Source organism: Melanotaenia boesemani, chromosome 14 (assembly GCF_017639745.1).
Source record: "Melanotaenia boesemani isolate fMelBoe1 chromosome 14, fMelBoe1.pri, whole genome shotgun sequence".
Classification (NCBI taxonomy): domain Eukaryota; kingdom Metazoa; phylum Chordata; class Actinopteri; order Atheriniformes; family Melanotaeniidae; genus Melanotaenia; species Melanotaenia boesemani.
Genome location: NC_055695.1, coordinates 20,452,091 through 20,472,767, shown reverse-complemented (window position 1 = coordinate 20,472,767; position 20,677 = coordinate 20,452,091). Strand labels below are relative to the sequence as shown.

The window sequence follows — 20,677 nt, the reverse complement described above, 5'->3', positions numbered from 1 at the left end:
GGACTTAGGACACATATGGTCCAATACTCTGCAGACTGGGGGCTGCGTTTACTCAGTGAAAGAAGTCATTCACAGTGGTGGCAAGTGATTAAGTCTGCCAGTAATTAAGACTGCATCTGTGAAAATGTGCAACAATGACTACGTGACTAAAACTCTTAGATTTTCTTCTTACACATGAACTTTGTTATTTGCTTCATTCCAGTCATTTTCAAAAGCCAGAAGAGATTAAATTAGACTTCATTCACTGAAAAATGATGAGAAATAGAGAAATGTCTGAAGTGAAAATGTGACTTTTAGGATGTTTTTGGTTTGTTTGTTACTTCCACTGACAGCATTTATCTCATCGTTCTTTAGATTCTTACATCAACAACTTAATAGATGCTTAATAAAAAAAATTGAATGTACTGCTCTGTAAAACTGTGTGACAATAAAATTTATTGAGACAAGTATTAGGGATGTATCATGATTTTTTTTACTTTTTGAACAGTCATTTGAATAGTTTGTGACTATAGTCTTGATATGCTACTGTTCGATTTTAACCAGCACCATGTAGTAATTATCTATTACCAGTCAGTTTGTTAAGCTGTTAGCCAACTTCCAGCAAAAAGCGACAGAAGAAGCTTCACTATTGCTAGGCTCTGACACAAAATGTGTGGCTCTGTGAGATTATATGCTAATAGTACAAATATAAGAAACATGCAGAGTCATCAACAACTAGGAAAAAATATGTGTGGAAGAAACTAAACTAAAATGAGGTCTAGTCAACCTCTGCCAGGTAAAGCCATCATAAGTCTACCATGACTATGGGCAGTCATTTGAGCGTTAAGCATCCCACAGTCCTATGCATTCACAAATCAGCAATCAGTGGCTACCTTTGCCACCAGATAAACTATGTTTATTACAAAAAGTAACAGAATGTGTTTGCGGCAATACTAGCAACAAAGTGTTGGCCACAATAAACACCTGCTAGGGGTGGGGCAAAAGTGTATTCTGAGGAATAGTAAAATAATTCTCTGAGATTTCTAATACATTTTTGGTTTAAATGCCCATCTTTAGCAAGTATGCAGCTAAAAAAAACAAAACAAACAACAAAAAAAAAAACCCCCACCAGATTCTTTAATCTATGTATTGCTGTATTTCTATTAGTGTGTGTTTTCTGTGATGAGGCTGTTTGTTTGGCTGAGTATGTGTTACTGCATGCAAGTGTGAATGACAGGCATGAGTGGATCACCCTGCCATGACAGAGTCTATCAATCAGTGTGTCAGCATCAGGGGAAAAGGTTAATCTGCCCGATGCCAGCTCTGCACCTCACCACATCTCTGGCCTGCCCTGCATCCCTCCACAGCCTGCTCCCTCTCTTATCAGGATTAGAGAAGAGTACAAAAGGGCAGAGTATTCCCAGGACACACACTGACCTTCAGTAATCCTACCAACCTGACACTCTGCTTATAATTAACATCAGGAACAAAGAGGGAAAAATCCCTGCCTACCTGGGTAGCATTCCTCAGACAGAAAGACTAAAACTACAGAGGGAAAAAGTTACAGTAGACTTTAAGACGGAAAGCATAGAGTCTTGCTTCACTAATATGTTTTGAATGGCCAGGAGAGCCTAGCTGACATTCTGGAGGTGCTGACTAGCCTCTCTATGCTCCCCTGTGCAACCACCCTAAACACAGATTGCAGAAACATGCTGAACCAAGCAGAGAGAAACAAAACTGTTCTTGGGACCAATGGATACCTCTGTGATTCAGGACTGTTGAGCATGGACTAGAGCACACGTGAGCTTGTGTGTGTGAGTGTGTGTTTTTGTTCATGCTCACCGGGTCTTGGTTCATCTGCACTATGAGTTGTTTAACAGCGTGCAACGTGGGGTGTGCCCATGGAGAGGGATCCTGCCAGTGGCGATTCAGGTCGAAGCCCATCAGAGAACACCTGTATACACCCACATAAACACACATAAAATACACACATGTGCACAGAAGTAGAGTCAGTTAGAAACATCTAATGCAGTTTGTCTTTTCATCACATCGAAGCAAATGACTAATGGAAAGATGTAGATGTTTTGACCTCAAGAGATACTATAGATCATGTTTGGAGCAACAGCATTTTTCAAAGAATTAGTTCCTCATTTGTTTGCTTTTAGTGTATATATGCATTTCCTGCCAGTAGCTTCAGGCACTTCTACTGATCAACAGATGGTGGTGATAGTAAACACTAATGTGCCAATAAAGGCAAAGGAAAGAAAAAAAGGCAGCAGTTGAAAAATTATGACCATAAATATCCCTCAGTTTAAATTATTCTGAACTAATAATAATAATAATAATAATAATAATAATAATAATAATAATAAAGAAAAACCCTGCAGTGTCTAATTATGAAGGTGATTGATCTAAATCTTTATATTAGTTCTTTATTTAGATTCCCTAACTTTACCAACTTAGATCAAGCTAAGAGGAGCCACAGCATCAACTCTAGTAATGTGCACATTAACACTGAAGGCACTACTGGTTGCAAACATGGATCTACAGCTGCCTATCTTCCAAAAGAAGAACAATCACACTTAATGCAAAGATAACTGTTTGGTTGCCAGTAATAATAATAAAAAAAAATCCCTTGTTACGTTACATAGATAGACGGTAAATTGCTCCTCTGCCTATTTTCTTTTGCCTGTTTGTGTTGTCTGACTGCAGGTGTAGGGAACACAGAAGTCAGGCATGTAAGAAAGTTCTGTGTAGCCTGGAGCAGCAGAGTAGATGTAGTGGTGACGAGGTCAAAGGGGTGCCCTGCCTATAGCAGCCTCCAACTGCCATAATGGGATGTTTACAGGAAAGACGCGCTCTAATCCATCCTTTTTGCTGACATGTATATCTCTGACATTTACTGGAGTTGCTGTAATGACACAGATTGTTACCCTGAGACTGCAGGGTAACTATGAGAGCAGCCATCTGTGAACACAATACTCATCCCAGGTTAACTACAATTGATTTTTTCCTCTGCATGTGTTTTTGCTGTGTGTGTTTGCATGTGTGATTGGTGAGGAGAGGACTGTCACTTTTCACTTTCTGTCAATATAAAGCTTATCACCACTCGATGTGAAAGCAAACTAATGAGGACAGTATTTAAGCAGCAGCTATTCAAAGTCAACAATAAATACTACAGAGACCTTCCCTGTTGGGGAGCAGCTGAGAGTCCCAGAAGACATACTTTTGAGGCAGTGGAGATGCAAGACCACTAGATGGCATTCACAAACGCAGTGGGAGCATGCTGCTGATGCTTATCTCAGTAAGCATTAGTATTCTAAGGGCTGAGCCTATTAAGTAAAAGGCAATTATGAGGAAGGGAAAGAGAAGAGAAGAGAGGAGGATACCCACAGAGCTGCAGCAACAGTGTTAAAGGCAGAAAGGAGGAGAGGATGGACAGAGAGCGGCGGAAAGAACAGCCCTAAAACCAAACACTATGTTCTAACAAACATACTGCTGCTAGCTGTATGAATTAATTAAGCTCACTAAAAGTGGATTTAAGAGGATATAATCCCACACAAATGACTGAAATCTATTTAAGTATCTGATGCATTCAAATGTAGAATCCAAATATGCATGACTGTGTACCTGTAGTTTCCCAGATAGACTCCATCAGGATTCAGCATGGGGACAATCTTGAAGATCACATGATCTCGCAGGATCTGAGCAACTGGATGTTGGCTCACCAGGAAGTCAATCACACCTATTACACACACAGACACACACAGAAACACACACACACACACACACAGGGAAATAGACTTGAAAAGAAAACCAAAGGCGGGCTAGCAGTTAATTGAGTTTTGAGAAACAAAAGGACAGGGAAGGACAGCAAGGGGGCATCATCAGAATCGAGGGAGGAATAGGAGACATCAAGCCTAAATCAATACAAATAGAATGGAGCTGACAGCGCTGGAAAAAACAGCATGCGGCAGGCTTAAAGCCAAATCATCCGATTCATGATGAGACAGACAGACAGACAGACAGACAGTAAGACAGACAGACAGACAGACAGATAGATAGATAGATAGATAGATAGATAGATAGATAGATAGATAGATAGATAGATAGATAGATAGATAGATAGATAGATAGATAGATAGATAGATAGATAGATAGGTGGGAGGAAGCAACAGAGTCATGAAGCCTACTAGGCTCCCAGTTTTTCAAGGTGTTTTATTAGATTTAAGCTACCACAGCTTAAGAGTGAGAACACTGCAACCCAATTGTTTTTCTAGATTGTATTTCCTGAGATTTTACATAGAGATACAGCTTCTTGTTTCTATTTTTGTTACAGTGAATAACTTAAGGTTCAGGTGCAGAGTGTGGGTCTTAAAATGTCTTCTTAGTATCAGTACTAGTACAGTGATGTTCACAAATTTTTAAAGCTCACCAAATGATGATGTTTTATTATGTTGCTAAATGTTTTGTTGATAAACAGAGCAGAGTTGATCAGTTATGATACAGATAAGACTTTTTTTAATGACTACATAGGTCAGGTGTGCCAAAATCCGGTCCTCAAGATCTATTTTCCTGCAACTTTTAGATGCAACCCTTTTCTAAGACACTTGAATGAAATGAATGGTTCGTTACCAGGTGTCTGCAGAGCTGAATGACATGCGGATGGGAGAATTCAGCCATTTGATACAGGTGTGTTAGAGAAGGTTGCATCTAAAAGTAGCAGGGTAGTAGATCTTGAGGACCTGACTTTGGCATGCCTGACATAGGTACTTTTTGTCTAATAGCTGAAAATATGCCCCATGTCTTTAAAGTACTTTTACTTGATCTTGATGGAAAATATCATAAGGTCAAGAAACACTTTGAAGGAGATATAAAGAAAAAGGAAAAGACAACACTGGCACAAGGAGAATTAAACTATGACAGCTCTGTTCAGGTCAAACAACAACTGTTCCAACTACAGAAAGTATTTTAGATAAACTGTCCGCTTGTGTTTCTATTCTATTTTACTGTGTCAATTTTAACATAGTCAACCTAATAAAAATATTCCATATTACTTCATTACCAAAGATTTAATCTTTCCACTCATGTTCATACACATGAATTTCAATTAGCACGACAAGTAACTGTGACCTTTTCCTTTTTTAATAAAGTATAGTCCAGTCTATCATATAGAAAACATGGAAGTAGAAAAGAAAGGAAACACTGCAGCGCCTTTGCTTCACTTTCAGAGAATTAATGTCCAGCCTTGGCTTCTTTTTGGATACTTTTGGGTAATTTAACTCAATTATGAATCATCCATCAATCCGATTTTATATACCTATTTTATCCGGTTCAGGATATGGGGGCAGATGACATTAAAAAAGGGCACCTTGGGCCTCTGAGGTAACTTACTGTAACTCCTCTAACAATCTATGCTCCCGTTAAAGCAAAAGCTGTAGCAACTTGATAAATACTCTGGGTTAAGTTTATAAAATATACACTGGACATTATGCGTATTGTGAACTTTGACTTTGAACTTCATGGGCTGTTGGATCCATTTAATTTGAGTCAGGTGTGTTGGAGCAAGGAAACACTGAAAACCTGCAGGACTGAACTGAGTAGCCCTGGTCTACATCAATCCAAGCAAACACAGCAACAGAATTCACCAAATGACTTCACCTTGACATACGAAGGAGGCAGGAGACTCTCCAGGATGAACACGAGCTGTCAGAAAGACCAGCTTCTTCTCTCTCTCTGCACTTGTATGGTCTAAAAAACAGTGAGAGACAGGGTGGAGAAAAGATAAAAAAGAAGGTAAATACTGTAAAATCATGGTGGAAAAGACCTGGTTTTCTTAATGCACAAAGTTGTAGTAGCCTTGAAGGGAGCTATTAGTTTTAGAATCATTGTAATTTGGGATCAATAGATGTGCATCTTAACACAGCCCACATGTTAGAGGCTGGTCACAACACATTCTGACATGGAGGTCCATTTCAGCCAGACACACATTAATGAAACATCAAACCAACACTCTGCACAGAATATTCAACAGTCCAGGTGAATTATACATCAACAGGGGTCAGGATCAGCCAGCAACTGGTGTGACCTGGAGGAGGTCTTTGAATCATGTTTTCTGGTCCGGCTGAAGAGTTTCCCTTTTTCTACTGATTTAGAAGAGGGTGTTTGACAGACATGTGAAATTTTATTACTGATAAAATATTTGAGTATAAATCCCAGAGATGGTTTATCTCAGAGGTCGGGATCAAAAAGTTATAGTAACTTGTAATTGGAATAGTGAAAGTAAACCTCTGAAGTTTCTGTTGATGTTTTGAGGAAAATCCTTACTCTTGCTCTAAATACAGTACTACAGAGAAGCTAAAGAAGCGCGCCTATTCTGCATTCCCAGCCTGGTTTAAATCCGCAGAGGTCAAAGTTTTGCTGTTTTCTTGGCCAGTGTTTCTCTTCTAATCTGCGGTTGCTAATGGATGAAAGTGATTGTGTGCCTCATTGCTATACACAAACTTAATATCTTATTGATTCTTCCGCCCTCTTCTGCTGAGCAGAGAAAATGCTAATTAGCAACAGGCTATGCACCTTTCCTTCTCTTTAATTCCAATTTAACCTCACAGCCATATGTGTGTGTTTGTGAGGGTAGATGTGTGTCTATTTGAGTAGTTAAGGAGTCGTAAACAAACGCGAGAGAGAGAGAGAGAAAAAAGCATTGTTCCATTAAAGTACTCTGCCTCTGATTTTATTTAGCTTTTTCCTCCCTCTGCCCTTCACAGAGACAAATGAGTTTGCCATTCAGGAGTCTCCGTGGAGCGGAGCCGGCCGTTTGTTGTAAATGTGAGTGCTTGCGGTTTGGCCGGCCACTGGGTGCTTGGTGGCTGTGAAATTCCATCACTTACAAATTCTACTTTGGCCCCAACCCCAGGCCACCACCACTCAGGCTCGTGGAGCAAGAACACAGCTATGACATACATTCATATAGCTTCTAAAGTGATAGAAAAATATGTAGGCAGACATGGGCTAACAAAACACACGCAGTCATTTACCCCACAGTAAAACCAAGAACCCTGAAAGTTGTGAGCCAAAGGAGGAGCAGCTGCCAAGGTCCCGACTGTCAGGGAATTCAACCACCATGGCCATGCCACATTTAGTCTCAGTGCTAGTGTGCCCTTGCTGCTTCATCAAAACAATCTCTTCCAGCAGGCTCCTGGAGCTTACAATGGATGTACTGTTTATCCCACATCATTCTGTGTGTCTGTGTGTTTCTCTCTGTGTCTGTGTGAATATGTCTCCTCAGGGCTGTCAAAAATGCTCCCCAAGTAGCTGTTGTGTTTATGTGTCTGTATCTCTACGTTCCACTGTATCTGGCTGTGCGCAGCCAAGCGTTGTAGCACAAAATTAAGTCCCACTATTCCATAGGCGCCCCAACAACCACAGGGAAACTGCAGGAAATTAGTATCAATGTTTGCACATATGTTCAGGAAAATCACATGTTGGCATGAAGGTTAGGGTCAAGTTATAGTCAAGTTTAAAGATTACAGGGATGGTGTAGCATCTCCTGACCCCAAGGTGGCAGTAGAGATCAGCAACCAAGGGGCTGTAGAGAGACTGATGGAAAAAGGGAATGAAGACAGAAGTAAATAGGAAAGACAAGGCAAGGGATTAGACTGAAGAGTAGCTCTCTAAGGCAACAGAAATGTTTAAACTCTTTTCCTTGAAAAAGCTCTTTTTTTTCTGTTGACAGAAAAGAAGAAGGAAGCAGCAGTCCATCAACAATGAATCTTTTCCATGAAGTGTACTGAGCTGGATGTCAAACCCACATCACTGCACTGTCATTTATATGACACTCTAACATTGTTCTTCTTTTTGCTGTTTTTCTTCACCCAAATAAATGCTCACCACTTGTACATATGTCTGATAAATAAAGAAAAGCTTATACACAGATTTCAGAGATGAAAATCAATCATTGTTCATGCTATCGTTGTTCAGTCAACGTCTTTAAGGAATAACCATGACCCAGATGAAAGGAAAGAAAAGAAATGAAACCTTCTTCAACTGGATCAATCTCTTGAGCGATGAATTAACCAAACAAATTCGTCGATGATCTTTTTAAAGAAAAACATGTTTTCAAGGTCTTAGCAAGAATGTTGGCACTTGATACACTATTTTATCTTTCTTCCTTTTTGTCAGTGTTTCACTGCATGTGGCAGCAACACCTCCCTCCTCATAAAACATATGCAGCCTGGTCAAGAGTCCCTATATTAATTAATCCTACATATTATCACTATACAGTCTAGTTTTGGTTCAATATGAAGTCTTTATACCTGTATGTTTATATTACACATAGTCTTTGTTGTGTTTCACATTTTGGGTGCTTGAGACCATTATCCTCTTCCATCTCAGCCATTTCACTAAACTCAGCTTTCTTAATAATGTTTTTTTTTTCTGTTTGTATTGTCCGTATCATTAACATTGAACATCCTAACTGAAACCTGTAGATTCTGAGATGAAGCTGTTGGGGTTTATGCATTTTTCCAGCTTGTATTTATTTTTCACACTGTTTCTGCATTTTGGCCCAGGTTGTGTTAAATGAATGATGACAGAGTGATATTTCATGTGCTGCTGTTCATATGAGCTTGCTTAAATTAAAGGAGAATGTCATTTTCTTCCCCATTATTGTACAAGAAGCTGCTTCTGTAATCTCCTTCTGTATTAATGTTGCACTACATCCAAGGTTTACATGTGCTTCACATCAAGTTTTGGCACATTTCCTAATGTGGCCATGACTTTGAAATATGCCCCTCTTCAACCTCACGTTATTATAGTACTGTTAAAGAAACTCAAAGCTTGACAAAAAAAAAAAAAAAAAAAAAGTCAGGAAAAAAAATGAATTGAGTTGGCTTGCACATGTAAAAGAATAAAGGTATATGCGACAGTGAGAGAGTGGAGGCTGAGAAGGAGGGGTGGTAGTTGACAATGAGTGAGTGAAAGCAGTAGAGGCAAAATTTATGCCCACACTTCCAAATCAAAGTGCTCCCTCAGCATATTCTTCACCTGCCAAAGTCCCATGCTGCACGGCACATTGCTTCTCACTCTCTCACTGGGAGGAAATAAAAAATTAAAGGATGTCAAACCACGATCGGCTCTGATAAATATGTAAATTACTGGAGAGAAGAAAATGCTGGTAAAAAAGAAAAATATATATATATAAAAAAACATAAATCTAATGGATTTTGAAGGTCAGTCTCGATTGTGCTGGTCAGCTCTTTCTGTGACAGCAGTCTGGGGAACTTTGGGTTCAGTCTCATAACTTGTGACATGATGTAATTAACTGAGATCTTCTTCATCATTCCTCTACGGCCACTACAATGGAAGCCCTGTCAAGACTTCTTGAAGATGGGGGCATATATTTAAATCCAATTACCCTTGTTAAAAGTAAATTAGAGTCAAGAAGATAGAAGCAGAGTTTGCTTGCTTTTTAAATTTCACTTATGTCCAAACTTTATGACATGAAAGGCACTAAACTGCAAAACTTGAGTCATGTTACTGGTTGCTGAAAAGCCACTTGCTTTAAATATTAAAACAGATCAAATATGTCCCACATTTCATTTAAACTCTATGCTTTAGTATACACTACAGCCTTGTCCCTTATACACAGCAATATAATAAAAAACATCACACTCCACAGTTTTACACCACAGGTTCCAAACCAAGGCCTCCCTATATCTCTGCTCTGTGGATTTTACACTGTAATAAATTAGCCTCACTTTTTTGAAATAGCAACAAGACACGCTCAACGCTCTGCTCAGTGCGTCATATCGAGGATGGGCGCGAGCTGTAAATTGTCACTGACGTTGAATTTATTCAGAGCCTTGGGATAAGAGGCAGCACTCTGTACTGACCAGCTTAGTGAGCCCCAACAAGCATCAAAGCTTCACACCCCATCTCGCTCCACCTGCTGACACCACCTCTCTGCCACCTCAAGGACACCCAGACAGAGAGAGTAGAAAAGCAGAAAAAACAGAGACAGAGAGGGATGGAGGATTGTGCCGAGGTGTAGAGGGCTCTAAAATGATAAGAGTTTTATGATTCTGTTTTCTTCCCCAGGAATTGACCAGGTCCCTGACTTAATTTTTTTTGTGTGCTTGCCTGTGTGTGTGGAAAGCCTGTGGCATGTCTCAGATTTATTCAGCTCATCTTATTGTGGGGAGGCAGGGGTGTTGCCAAGGCCTCCTCACGCATTCATAAAACATCCGCCGTCAGCCAACACATCATACATTACACAGTTAAACCCTGGGAGCAGTGAGAGGAGGGGAGGAAAGGCAGTAAGAGACAAAAACTGCATGCACAACCTAAGCTGTCATCAAATGGGGCTTGTCTATCTTTTCTCAAATAAAAAAAAAAAAAAAAGAAATGAACTCTATTAAGATATTTACTCATGCAGGGGTATAAAAGGAAACAGAATGATTAAAATGGTTAAAAATGTCAATGAGACAAAAGTCACAAATCAGCAGAAAAACACAAAAACTTCATTTAATTTCTCCAGGTTTTCCAGGTTTTTGTTTATGTCCTTCCTTTTAATGGCACCACATTTATCAAAAGAGGCTTTCAATCTGAGGTTCAGGACTCCGTGTTGTTGGGTATAGAGTGTTAAAAAGGGCACAAAATCATACAATTTTTTCAGAGAAACGTCACAAGGTACTTGCATAATGCTACCGCTTGCAATGAAGACTATTTTATATAAACACACTGACTGCTGAGAGAAACTCCAGACTACTTCACAAGTGCAGCAATGTAACTGAACTACATGGAGATGAAGCTGCTTCTAAGTGCATTTTTTATTTGTTTTGTTGATGTTGTTTTTTTTATTACCTTCAGGCAACAACAAGAACCATTTTATACAATATAAATTTAAAATGTTGTTAAGTGTAATGGATTAACGATACTCTCTTTTAGCATCCCACACGCAAACAAAATTGTAATGAGATCTGAGACACTGTATATAAAGATGGATAGAGCCTCTGTGACGTCCATCACAGAGGACGAAATTCATTGGGAAGTTCCCACCATCGCTATCTTGGCAGCATCACACCTACCGTTGCTACCAGAAAATACAAAAATGGGCAAAGTGGCGGAGCTGAGAGGGGGCTGTGAGTGTGGGGGTGAATGACTGACGTCTTTCAAACTCCGAGCTGCTTGTAGCTAAGAGCTAACTGAGCCAACTCGGATCTAACGTGAGCTAACCAGCTAATGAAGGTAGGTGGGCTAAAGCTAAGGCACACTGTTAGCCGGCAAAAAACCACGTTTGTGCTACACTCTCCCTTCTTGCCAAGGATATTGGATACCTGTCAATCAAAAGGACACGCCCCTAATTATGCCAAATTTCAAGATTAAATAACATCCAAACGGATGAGTTAGAAAAAAATTCACCCCCTCACAGTTGTCATGAAGGTAAACTTGACCTATTAATCCTAAAATGTTCTTTTGTACCAGGTTTTAAACATGTTTATTTCTACTGTGAAGTTGGTCTTTTTAACATGGTAGTCTATGGGGATTTACTCTGTTTTGGAGCCAGCCCCTAGCGGATGAGGGGTGAACTGCAATTTTTTGCACTTCTGCATAGGCTTCACTTTTCTCCGCTGGAGGTTGCCGCTTGATCTGAGCTCAAAATGTGGAAGCAGGGCTGGAAATTAAGCTATTAAAAGTGACCAACAGAGGTTAAAATAGGGGATTAAAGAGCACCAGAATTGATGCCCTCGTGTGGTGGGCATTCAGAATCAATGTTGTCTGCAGACCTCGACTGACTTGTGGGACAATTACTGGTGGCTTGGACCACAAAATATACTGAATATTTCATTAAATATTTAGTAAAACAGTCATTGTAGAGTTTTTAAAAATAAAAATACAGATGAAAAATATTTAATAAGATAGAAAGACAGTAACATCAATCCCTCACATTTGTTTAGACTGATGGTAACTAAATATTTTAATATGTAGGTGTTGACAAACATGCAGTTATTGTGGTATTTATATATTTATTTATGCATTTTACTGGTAATTTCAGTTTGATTCATAATGTATTCTATAAAAATGTAATTACCACTTCCTTTCCCCTCAGCGTAGGCTGCTTTGAACCAGATTTTTCAAACACATTAAGTTTCTGTACAAAGTATTGGTATCGTACTGGTATCGCCGATTTTGGCTTGTATTATACTTGGCATCAGATTATAAAGAAAATCAGTGGTATATCGCACATCACTACCATATCTGTCCTTGTCCAACTCAGAAACAGCTGTAAACGGGGCCAGTGAGGAAGATTTTATTAGTCTAGGTTTAAAGCTGATGAGGAAACTTTGTGCATTCATCAGTTTGTCCGTGTGTTTATCTTGTTGTCATTTATGTGACTGAGGTTTTTTATGCTTGTTGGCTTATTTTACTGCATGAAATATTTGGTGGGTCCTGCTGGACCAAACATACCTCCACAGGTGGGTTGCTGCATGGACCCACCTGTCTAAGCTGAATTGACTTTTCTAATGTTAGTTGAATTACATCAGGTGAAGCTGCTGCTGACTACTTCTTGTTTTAACTGTTGCAGCGAATATTGATGTTAACATATATTTATGGTAAACTGGCATCTCAGTTATTAGCTGACAAAATGACACAATCGTGTTGTTTCAACATGATTGTAATGAATCTTTTGATGAGAATAGGAGAGAAAAACACTGGACTGGTGGGTTATAGTTGTGTGTGAATGTCGGTCTGTGTAGAATATTGAGCTTTAGTGATTACTTTGCCTGTGTGTGTGTACTTGCATGTGAAGATATGTGTGCAGTACATGAATTTGGGCAGCCTGGGTGAGTGGGTTAGTTCCGGCCTGACTTTTTGTACCAGTTCGGCCCTGGCTGTCTGCGTTAATTATTTCCTAATTTTTCAGAAAGAAAAACTCTTTGCTTGCTGCAAATTATTCTCATGAAAAATGACTTGACATCTTTGCCTAACTAGCTTGCCATTTCAGATGACTTATAAACTGAAAGCAGGATGTCAGGATAAAAAGAAAAACAACACTCTTCATCCTCCTCAGAACACTGAGGCATGGATAGGAAAAATGTGGCTCACTTTAATTGGCAACAAGATGCTTTTCCACTTGCTGGGCATTTAAGGTGAACAAAATGGGCTTTAATATGGTGCAAGCTTTTATCAGGGCTTATTTTAGCAGAACACACATATACATTTTCATAAATATTTTCCTAAAGGTCAAATTATGTCCGGTATAGACAAGTGAATTAGAAAGTATTAAGATTAATTTAATATTTTCTTCTTTACACATTGTTTTTCATGTTATTTTACTGGGTTCTGTTAATGTGTTTAACTGTTAAAGGATGCAGGATGTCCCTGATAAACTGTGAAACAGGAATATTTGCCCACATGTCCAATATGTGCCAATTTCACCATCCAGGAAAATTGTGAGATCGCAATGATTTTGTGTCATGTCATGTGATGGGAGCCAGTAAGTATTAAACTGTGACCTGGAGTGAGCAATGATTTTTAAATTATCATTATATTGTGAGAAATTGAAATATTTCTACAACTGTTGTCTCTGTATGTTCTGCTTTAAATGGGAAAAAAGGGCAAGTTTTTTTTACTGCAAGGTTTGCTGTTGTGCCTCGTGTGTTTCACATAACGTAACATGAGCCACACCTCCCTCTACCTCTTCCCACCACCCTCAACTCACCTGTCTACTAATTACAGATGTGCAAAGTGCAAACACACTGTGGAAAACAACATCACCATTATGTGGAACATGTCGAAGTAACTTTAAACATTTATGTTGTCACTTACTGTCCAGGAGAAGAGCTAGCTACAAATCAAATTGTAGCCTCTTTAGCTCTTGCAGTGCTCTCCACTTTGGAAACACCAGGCCGATGTTAATCCGAGTTATGTTGCTTTATTTATCCAACAACTTTGCCAACAATCATAGTTTTTTTAGAGGTAATGTTGGATCCTGGTCGTCTACAGGTGAACATTTCATTCCGCTCTCAACCATTTCACTTTGAAAATATGAGCTGCTATTGCTCGCTTGCGGCGATTTACGCGAATGTACATGAACACGTGGCCGGACCGGCTGGTAAACACGGGGTTGGAGATCAACACAGAGAGACGGCATGAGACATCATGCTATACTCCAGATAATATTATACCTCTAGTTCTTCACAGAGGTTTAATTGTTTAATTGATTTCACTCTTGGTTTAATTTGTATTCAGTAACTATACCAAATCCACTTGTTTAATAAGCTAAAACCTTGATGATGAAAAAAAATATGACATGATGCAATGAGATCACCACAAATAGATTAATGAATCACATGTACATGAAACAGCACATACAACCAGCCCAATAGGATAATAATAGTGGAAAAGACTACCTGTTGGTAGCTGAAACCATGATCTCATGCTTGAAGGCCAAGGGGCTTAGCACAACTTGACAACCCTGTTTCCCTTTACACGACATTATTGTTCAACTCAAGAAGGTCAAATGTTGAAATTATCACATCGGGAGCAGCAAATACAAGGAGTGGAAACATAATCAGTTGCATAAGCTGTATCACAGCAGCGAACTGAAAAAGGGAAAGAAAGCTATTTTAACATTCCTGAGCCTTTACTGTTAATTTCTACACATTTTTCCATGGATAAAATACATCATTTACTGTCATAAGACTGCGTGAGGATGTACTGAAGAGCTATGTTTCTGTATTATAGCTATATTATAATTATTTATTCCAGTTACAGTCACAAATAAATGAATAACTGTTCAGGCGGATGAAGGAAAAAGACAAATGGAGACAAGATGAAGGTGAAAGAGGACAGAAACAAATACTGAATGAGACAGTAGCTGTTGGAGTAAGTCACCTCTACCTGTGAAGCATCTTTTTGTACCTGCTCATTTCCTCAACTGTCATGATGACCATGTAGGTTGTGTGTGTGTGTCTAGCTGAAGAGCTCAATCAACAACAGAGATGCTTTGGTCAGAGGTGAATCTGAAGTGTGCACGTGTGCATGTGTGTGTGGGTGTGTGTGTGTGGGTGTGTGTGTGTGTGTGTGTGTGTGTGTGAGTGTGAGTGTAGGACACATGCAGTGAGGGCCTAAGAAGAGGATTACAATGGTCATGTTCAGACACTCCGATTGGCATCACATCCAGACAGAAAAAAGGAGGAACTGGGAGAAGAAGAGAAAAGAAAATTGGTTGGCAGAGTCATAAAAGGGGTGACGGGTAGGGAGAGAGAAAAAACGGGAGGAAAAAAGAGACAGATAAAAGGGTGGGAGCAGAGGAAACCCTTGAGAAGACAGCATGTAAATACGCCAACAGTGGGCCTCTTAAGAGCAGATGAAGAGGCGACAGGATAAAAAGCTCTGAGCACTGTGTGATTATGGATCAATTTGCCGCAATCAAGCCCCCTTATGGCTGGTCCCTGTGAAATGGAGAGATTTCTGCTCCTCAAGGACAGCCGTGATGACAGTGGAGGTCACAGACGATGGGAGTGACAGACTGAGACACAGACAGAGGGAGACGAGCGTCGGAGGGACAGGAAGGAGGGGAAACAAGGTAGTCCAACATCAGTATTCAGGCCTGAGCTGAAGGGCTTTCTAATTATGTTAATGGTGAGGCTGTAGTGAGATGCAGTCCTTTAGTCATCATTGACCACAGAGCAGACAGCTACCAGCATGATACACAACAACCGTTCTGTTACATACATTATTAAAATTTCTGTTGAGATACTGAGGTATTTAAATGGAGCTTAAAAACATAGGGAGTGTTTCACTACCCTTTCGCCAAGTTTCCTGGTTTTTTTTTTGTTTTTTTTTTACCTGTGAAGCACATGTTTTGTTGCACTTGTAATCACACCCAAGAGTGATGCTGCACTTTGCTGGCACACCTTTTACCTCATTTCCACATTACTGCTGCACAAAAGAAGTTAAACTACTGGTCTGACTACCTTTGCTGTGATCCACTAAGTGAAAAGCTATTGATTAGCCTCTACTTGTCACTGACTCAGCAATAACCACAGGAGTAAAAATATTTTATATAATATAGATTCATTTATTTATTGAATCTTTGTTTGAACTGTGTTATTATATTTGTTTCAAACTATACTTAACTTGCCTATCGTATACTATATTTGGGGGGTTCATTTATGTTTTCTAAAACAGTAACAAATCTGTCAGCTGTCACTTTGATTACAGGATGTGATTACACAGGTTTTTGTTTTTTAATATCAGGACGTCATCATTTAGCTGTAGCCTTATTCTTCACATTACAATTATTATTTTCTATTTAATTAAAATGATGTTATGCCAAATACCCACTAACTACAATGAGCTAGGGTGAAGACCACTTCATGTTACGCACAACTTACGAGGCAGATGTAATGTTGTGAATACTTGCAATGCACTACACACAGGAGCTGAGCTTTATTCATCGTCATGAATGCCTCTCTAAGAATGATGGCACTACAGCTGCCAGTTTGTTTACACCCACCCCATCTTACTGCTTCATCTGGAAAATAGACTACCTAGACATGAGTCTGTTAGCAGGACTCTGTCTCTGTGTGATCCATGTATAGAGATTCCTAAAGAGCCAACTTGTAAGAGGAAACTGCTACAAGAGTTGCAAAAGTTAAATAAGTTTTCAGTTAAGTGCAAAAAACCTACTATTATAACTTTGTACTTTCTGTAGATAATTTTATTGGTGTTTCAGTGTTCAATCCATGTATTTTGCTCAGTGGTGACTTCCATCTTAAGGAGGCTCAACTACAAGTTCAAATATGACAGTTTGTTAATGGACACTGTACTCCACATGAAAAAGGCCAGTGGTATCTTAACCGTCATTTGGAAACCTCAAAGTTAATTGGACAAATAATATCTTTTAGACCTAATTGATTTTTAACAATGACACTATTTTCAGAAAGACTATTAATACATCAATTAAATGGGGAGAATTCCATTAGTGGCATTGTAAACACTTTGAAAAGGGAGTCTACTGAGTACAAAGATGAGTTGGAGCCATCCATTACATTCCAGTATAAGGTAGTTCCTCTTTGGCTTCACATCTCCAATCTGGTTTCTCCATCCATCTTTTTTATACTCTATGGTAAAACCCAATGCATCAAGCATTAATGCAGCTTTAGGCTGCTGATATTTCAGAGCCATGGCTCTATGTAAGAGATCCCATTTTATGATCACTGTCTACTGTCTAGATGGGAACCTTTATCCTTTGTCTTCAGGGCCAGCAACATCACAATTTTCTTCATACCTTTTAGAGGCTGTCTGTACCTCTTACAGTCACACACTGTTTTACGAAAGCCCTGTAAGTGTTGAGAATGAGTGTGATAGACAGTGTGCACAGAGGGTGAGACAGAGATCCACTAAAAAATAGACAAAGTGGGAGCTCTGTCAAGTATCAAAAGCAATAGGCCCTTTTAGCGATATGATATGGACATCTGGCGCAAAGTCAGAGGCGGGGATTGCATAGGGTTTCAAGGCATTGGTCACAGGCCTTTCTGAAACCTTGACTTCTCCTCTCTTGGCTTCAGAAAGTGATGACAGGAGGAGAAGCATATAAAAAGGAGGGATGGCTGGTCTGTGCACGGCATGATACAGAATCAGAGGCAGCCAGTAATAGCCTTTTTTGAAGAATGTGCCACTGAACTTTAAGGGCCGTCTTGCATGAAAGGACAAGTTACAAATAGGAAGAAAGGAGCGGGAGAAATGATTTCCCAGGGATATACCCCCTACTGTGCTGCCCTATCGCTGCACCACAGTGTTAGTGTGTTTGTGTGCATGTGTGTGTACATGACTGGAAATTTGGAAAATTCAACATACTACACACATGCACAACATGACATGATACATGAGCACACCCCACTGTGTTAGATATAAAAAGAGGACCCAGATACTTTTTAAATAAGGGTGGTTTTTAGAAAGAAGCTGTTACTAAAGTCAATCTGACAAGCAGAGTAAACGGGGAGTTAGATGTACAGACAGAACTGAGGTGTAGTTCTTTATTACTCTGTCTCTTCCTACCTATCAATAATTCCTGAGACACAACAATGCAGCCAGGCTGAAGTAAACAACCATAGTGCATCCCAGCCTTAATAACTACAGTCACACCTCCCAGCTATGTCTTTCAGTTTCTCTCCATTCGGTTAGCTACTGTCACTCATCTCCTTTTTTCTTCTCATATCTCTTCTGCAACACAGAGTTAGAAATCACTATATCTGTGGCTTACCACACACATCTATCAGATACAGTCATAGCGGAAAAAGCTTGTCAAGGTGTAAAACAGAACCGGACTAACTAATTAGGCTTGCCCCTTTTCTTTTTTTTTTTTGTATAGTTAATTATAGTTGTGTACATTTTTTACATTGTTCAGTTTGATTAGTTTGGAGTGTGAAAATGGGCCAAGCGGTGGATTAGTAATGAGCCACACCTGGCAGTCGCCTTTGCCCTGATGCCAGCTTGAAACGGATTATATAAAAGCAGGACAGGCGTGGAAGGGAGGGCCGGCGCCCAAAAGCAGGACACGGAGAGCGGGCAGGGGAGACGAGTCTGACTGGAGCTGACGGCAACAGGTTAACCATGGATCGGAGTGACAGAGGAGGGATCCCCGCCTGGAGTAAAAGGAGATGGAGTAACGCACTAACAGATGAGTGTACAGGGACGTTGATACACTGTACTTGTTGGGCAGGTGGGCTGCTCCTCTGTGTGAAGCGTGCCTTAGCGCCTCTCCCATTCTCTTTGGCAGCAACGGACCGACTACAGCGGATCATCAAGCAACCAGAGACCTGGGCATCTCAGAGAGGACACACCTCCATTCCAACTGCTGCGGACTGCCACCAGGAGGAGCATTATTCATCTACAGTCCCAGCACCCCCTTTTTTTATTTGACTTGAACATTCTCTTAGACTGTTTTTAAAAAAAGGGAAGAAACTTGCCTAAACTCGAGACTGCCAAATAAAAAGAACTTAAATCAGACCGGGCAGATTGTCATTCACTCTCTCAGCAGTGGAAGTTTGAGCTGGTACCAAAAAGAACTGTGTGTGACATTTTTGGGGTTGTCGGCAGGACACCAGCTCCACTGCTGAAGAATGGACACTGCTCCGAGTAGTAGGATGTCTACGGCACAGTCTGTGATGCCATGGTTCTTGGGGGCCGCCTTGGTCCCAAAATTCCATGGAGATTCAGCAACATTCCCAGAATGGAGGACCCAGGTGGAGGCCATGTTAAGGGCACAAGGACTGACCCTACAGCAACAAGCAGACTTTGTGTTAGGGGCTCTAGAAGGGGAGGCTAAGAGGGAATTACAGCTGGTCAAACCGGAGGATAAAGACAGTGAGAAAAAGGTTTTAGATGTATTGCAAAAACTGTATTCTAAACCTGCCACTAAGGCTCAGCTCCGGTCAAACTTTTTTAACTGTAAACAACAGACCGATGAAACTGTAAATGCTTTTCTGTTAAGATTGAGAGAAAACTTTGGCACATGGCAGGAGCTGGAACAAGGGGGAGAAGAGGAGGACAACGACCTCCTAGATCAGTTGATGGTGGGTCTGTGGATGGGGTCCGCCAAACGAGAACTGGCTCGCCAAATGCGACGAGACGAGGGCTTTAATTTCTGTGATGCCTGTAAAGAGGCTCGTGCACTGGAACAAGAGTTTCAGGATGCTACTGATATTTCATTTTCCCAGAGTGTTGCTGTTGCGACCCAGGAAGGTGCCGCAACAACTGATTTGGAGCAACTGAAGGACCAGCTACGTGCTAAACTCCAACAGGGACTCGTTGGAGAGATGAAGGCCCTGGAGGAGCAGATGAAGGCGCTTCCAAGTAACTTACTAAGGGAACTAAGAGATGGCCTCTCTGAGAGGGAAGAGAGCCCCGCGACTGCAGGGCGAGCCCCGCCAGCAAGATTGAGGCGCCCACGGCCAAGGACACCTACCTACCAGTGGGATGCCGAATGGAGGCCCATCTGTCGACGCTACAGCACCGCAGACAATGTTCAAAGCCATTGCCCTCAGGGACCATCGGGGTACCTGGATTTTTGATGTCCCCTACAGCTGAGGGCCGAGCAGTGGGGGCAACCACCCGATATCAGGGGCCCGGAAACAGAAATAAGTCAGCCCTGGTAGGTGAGTGCTCTGAGGTTGTTTTAAGTGTTAACAGACACCCTATACCCTTTGTTCTTGATACGGGATCGCAGGTTACCTTGTTGAGTCGGAGCATGTTCCGAAAACATTTGGAGGAGACATGTCTGGCCAATATGGAGAAGGTCCCCTGGTTAACGCTTCGCGCCGCCAATGGACTGAGTATTCCCTATGTGGGATATGTTCTTGTGGACTGTCAGGTGGGAAGTATACAGGTGCCGGGGAAGGGGATAATTATTGTGGATGATGAGTGCTTGGGGCCGGGGCGAGGCATACTGGGGATGAACATTATTACATCTGTGTGGTCTGCTCTTTCCCAGGGGACCCACCCAGGACTCACCGCCTTCCGTACCACTGTCCCCCCTCTGGTGGGCCAAGTCAGGGTCCAGGAATTTGCAGAGTGTCAGCAGGTAACAGCCAAAGACCTACTTCCACCTTATCATGGCGTGGCAAAGCTAAGAAAGCAGCCACCAGTGACCATTCCGGCTCAGTCCGAAATGACTTTGTGGGTGCAG

General features: G+C 40.8%; 1 protein-coding gene across 1 annotated transcript in view; it reads right to left on the bottom strand.

Moving 5' to 3' along the window:
- agbl4 (AGBL carboxypeptidase 4) overlaps positions 1–20,677 on the bottom strand; it is a 357,829-nt gene that overhangs the window by 40,227 nt on the left and 296,925 nt on the right. Inside the window, exons 7-9 of the mRNA XM_042006451.1 lie at positions 5,641–5,730; positions 3,610–3,724; positions 1,822–1,933 (exon numbers count right to left, since the gene is read on the bottom strand). Of these exons, the coding sequence (XP_041862385.1) occupies positions 1,822–1,933; positions 3,610–3,724; positions 5,641–5,730 (317 nt within the window). The remainder of the gene's footprint in view (positions 1–1,821; positions 1,934–3,609; positions 3,725–5,640; positions 5,731–20,677) is intronic.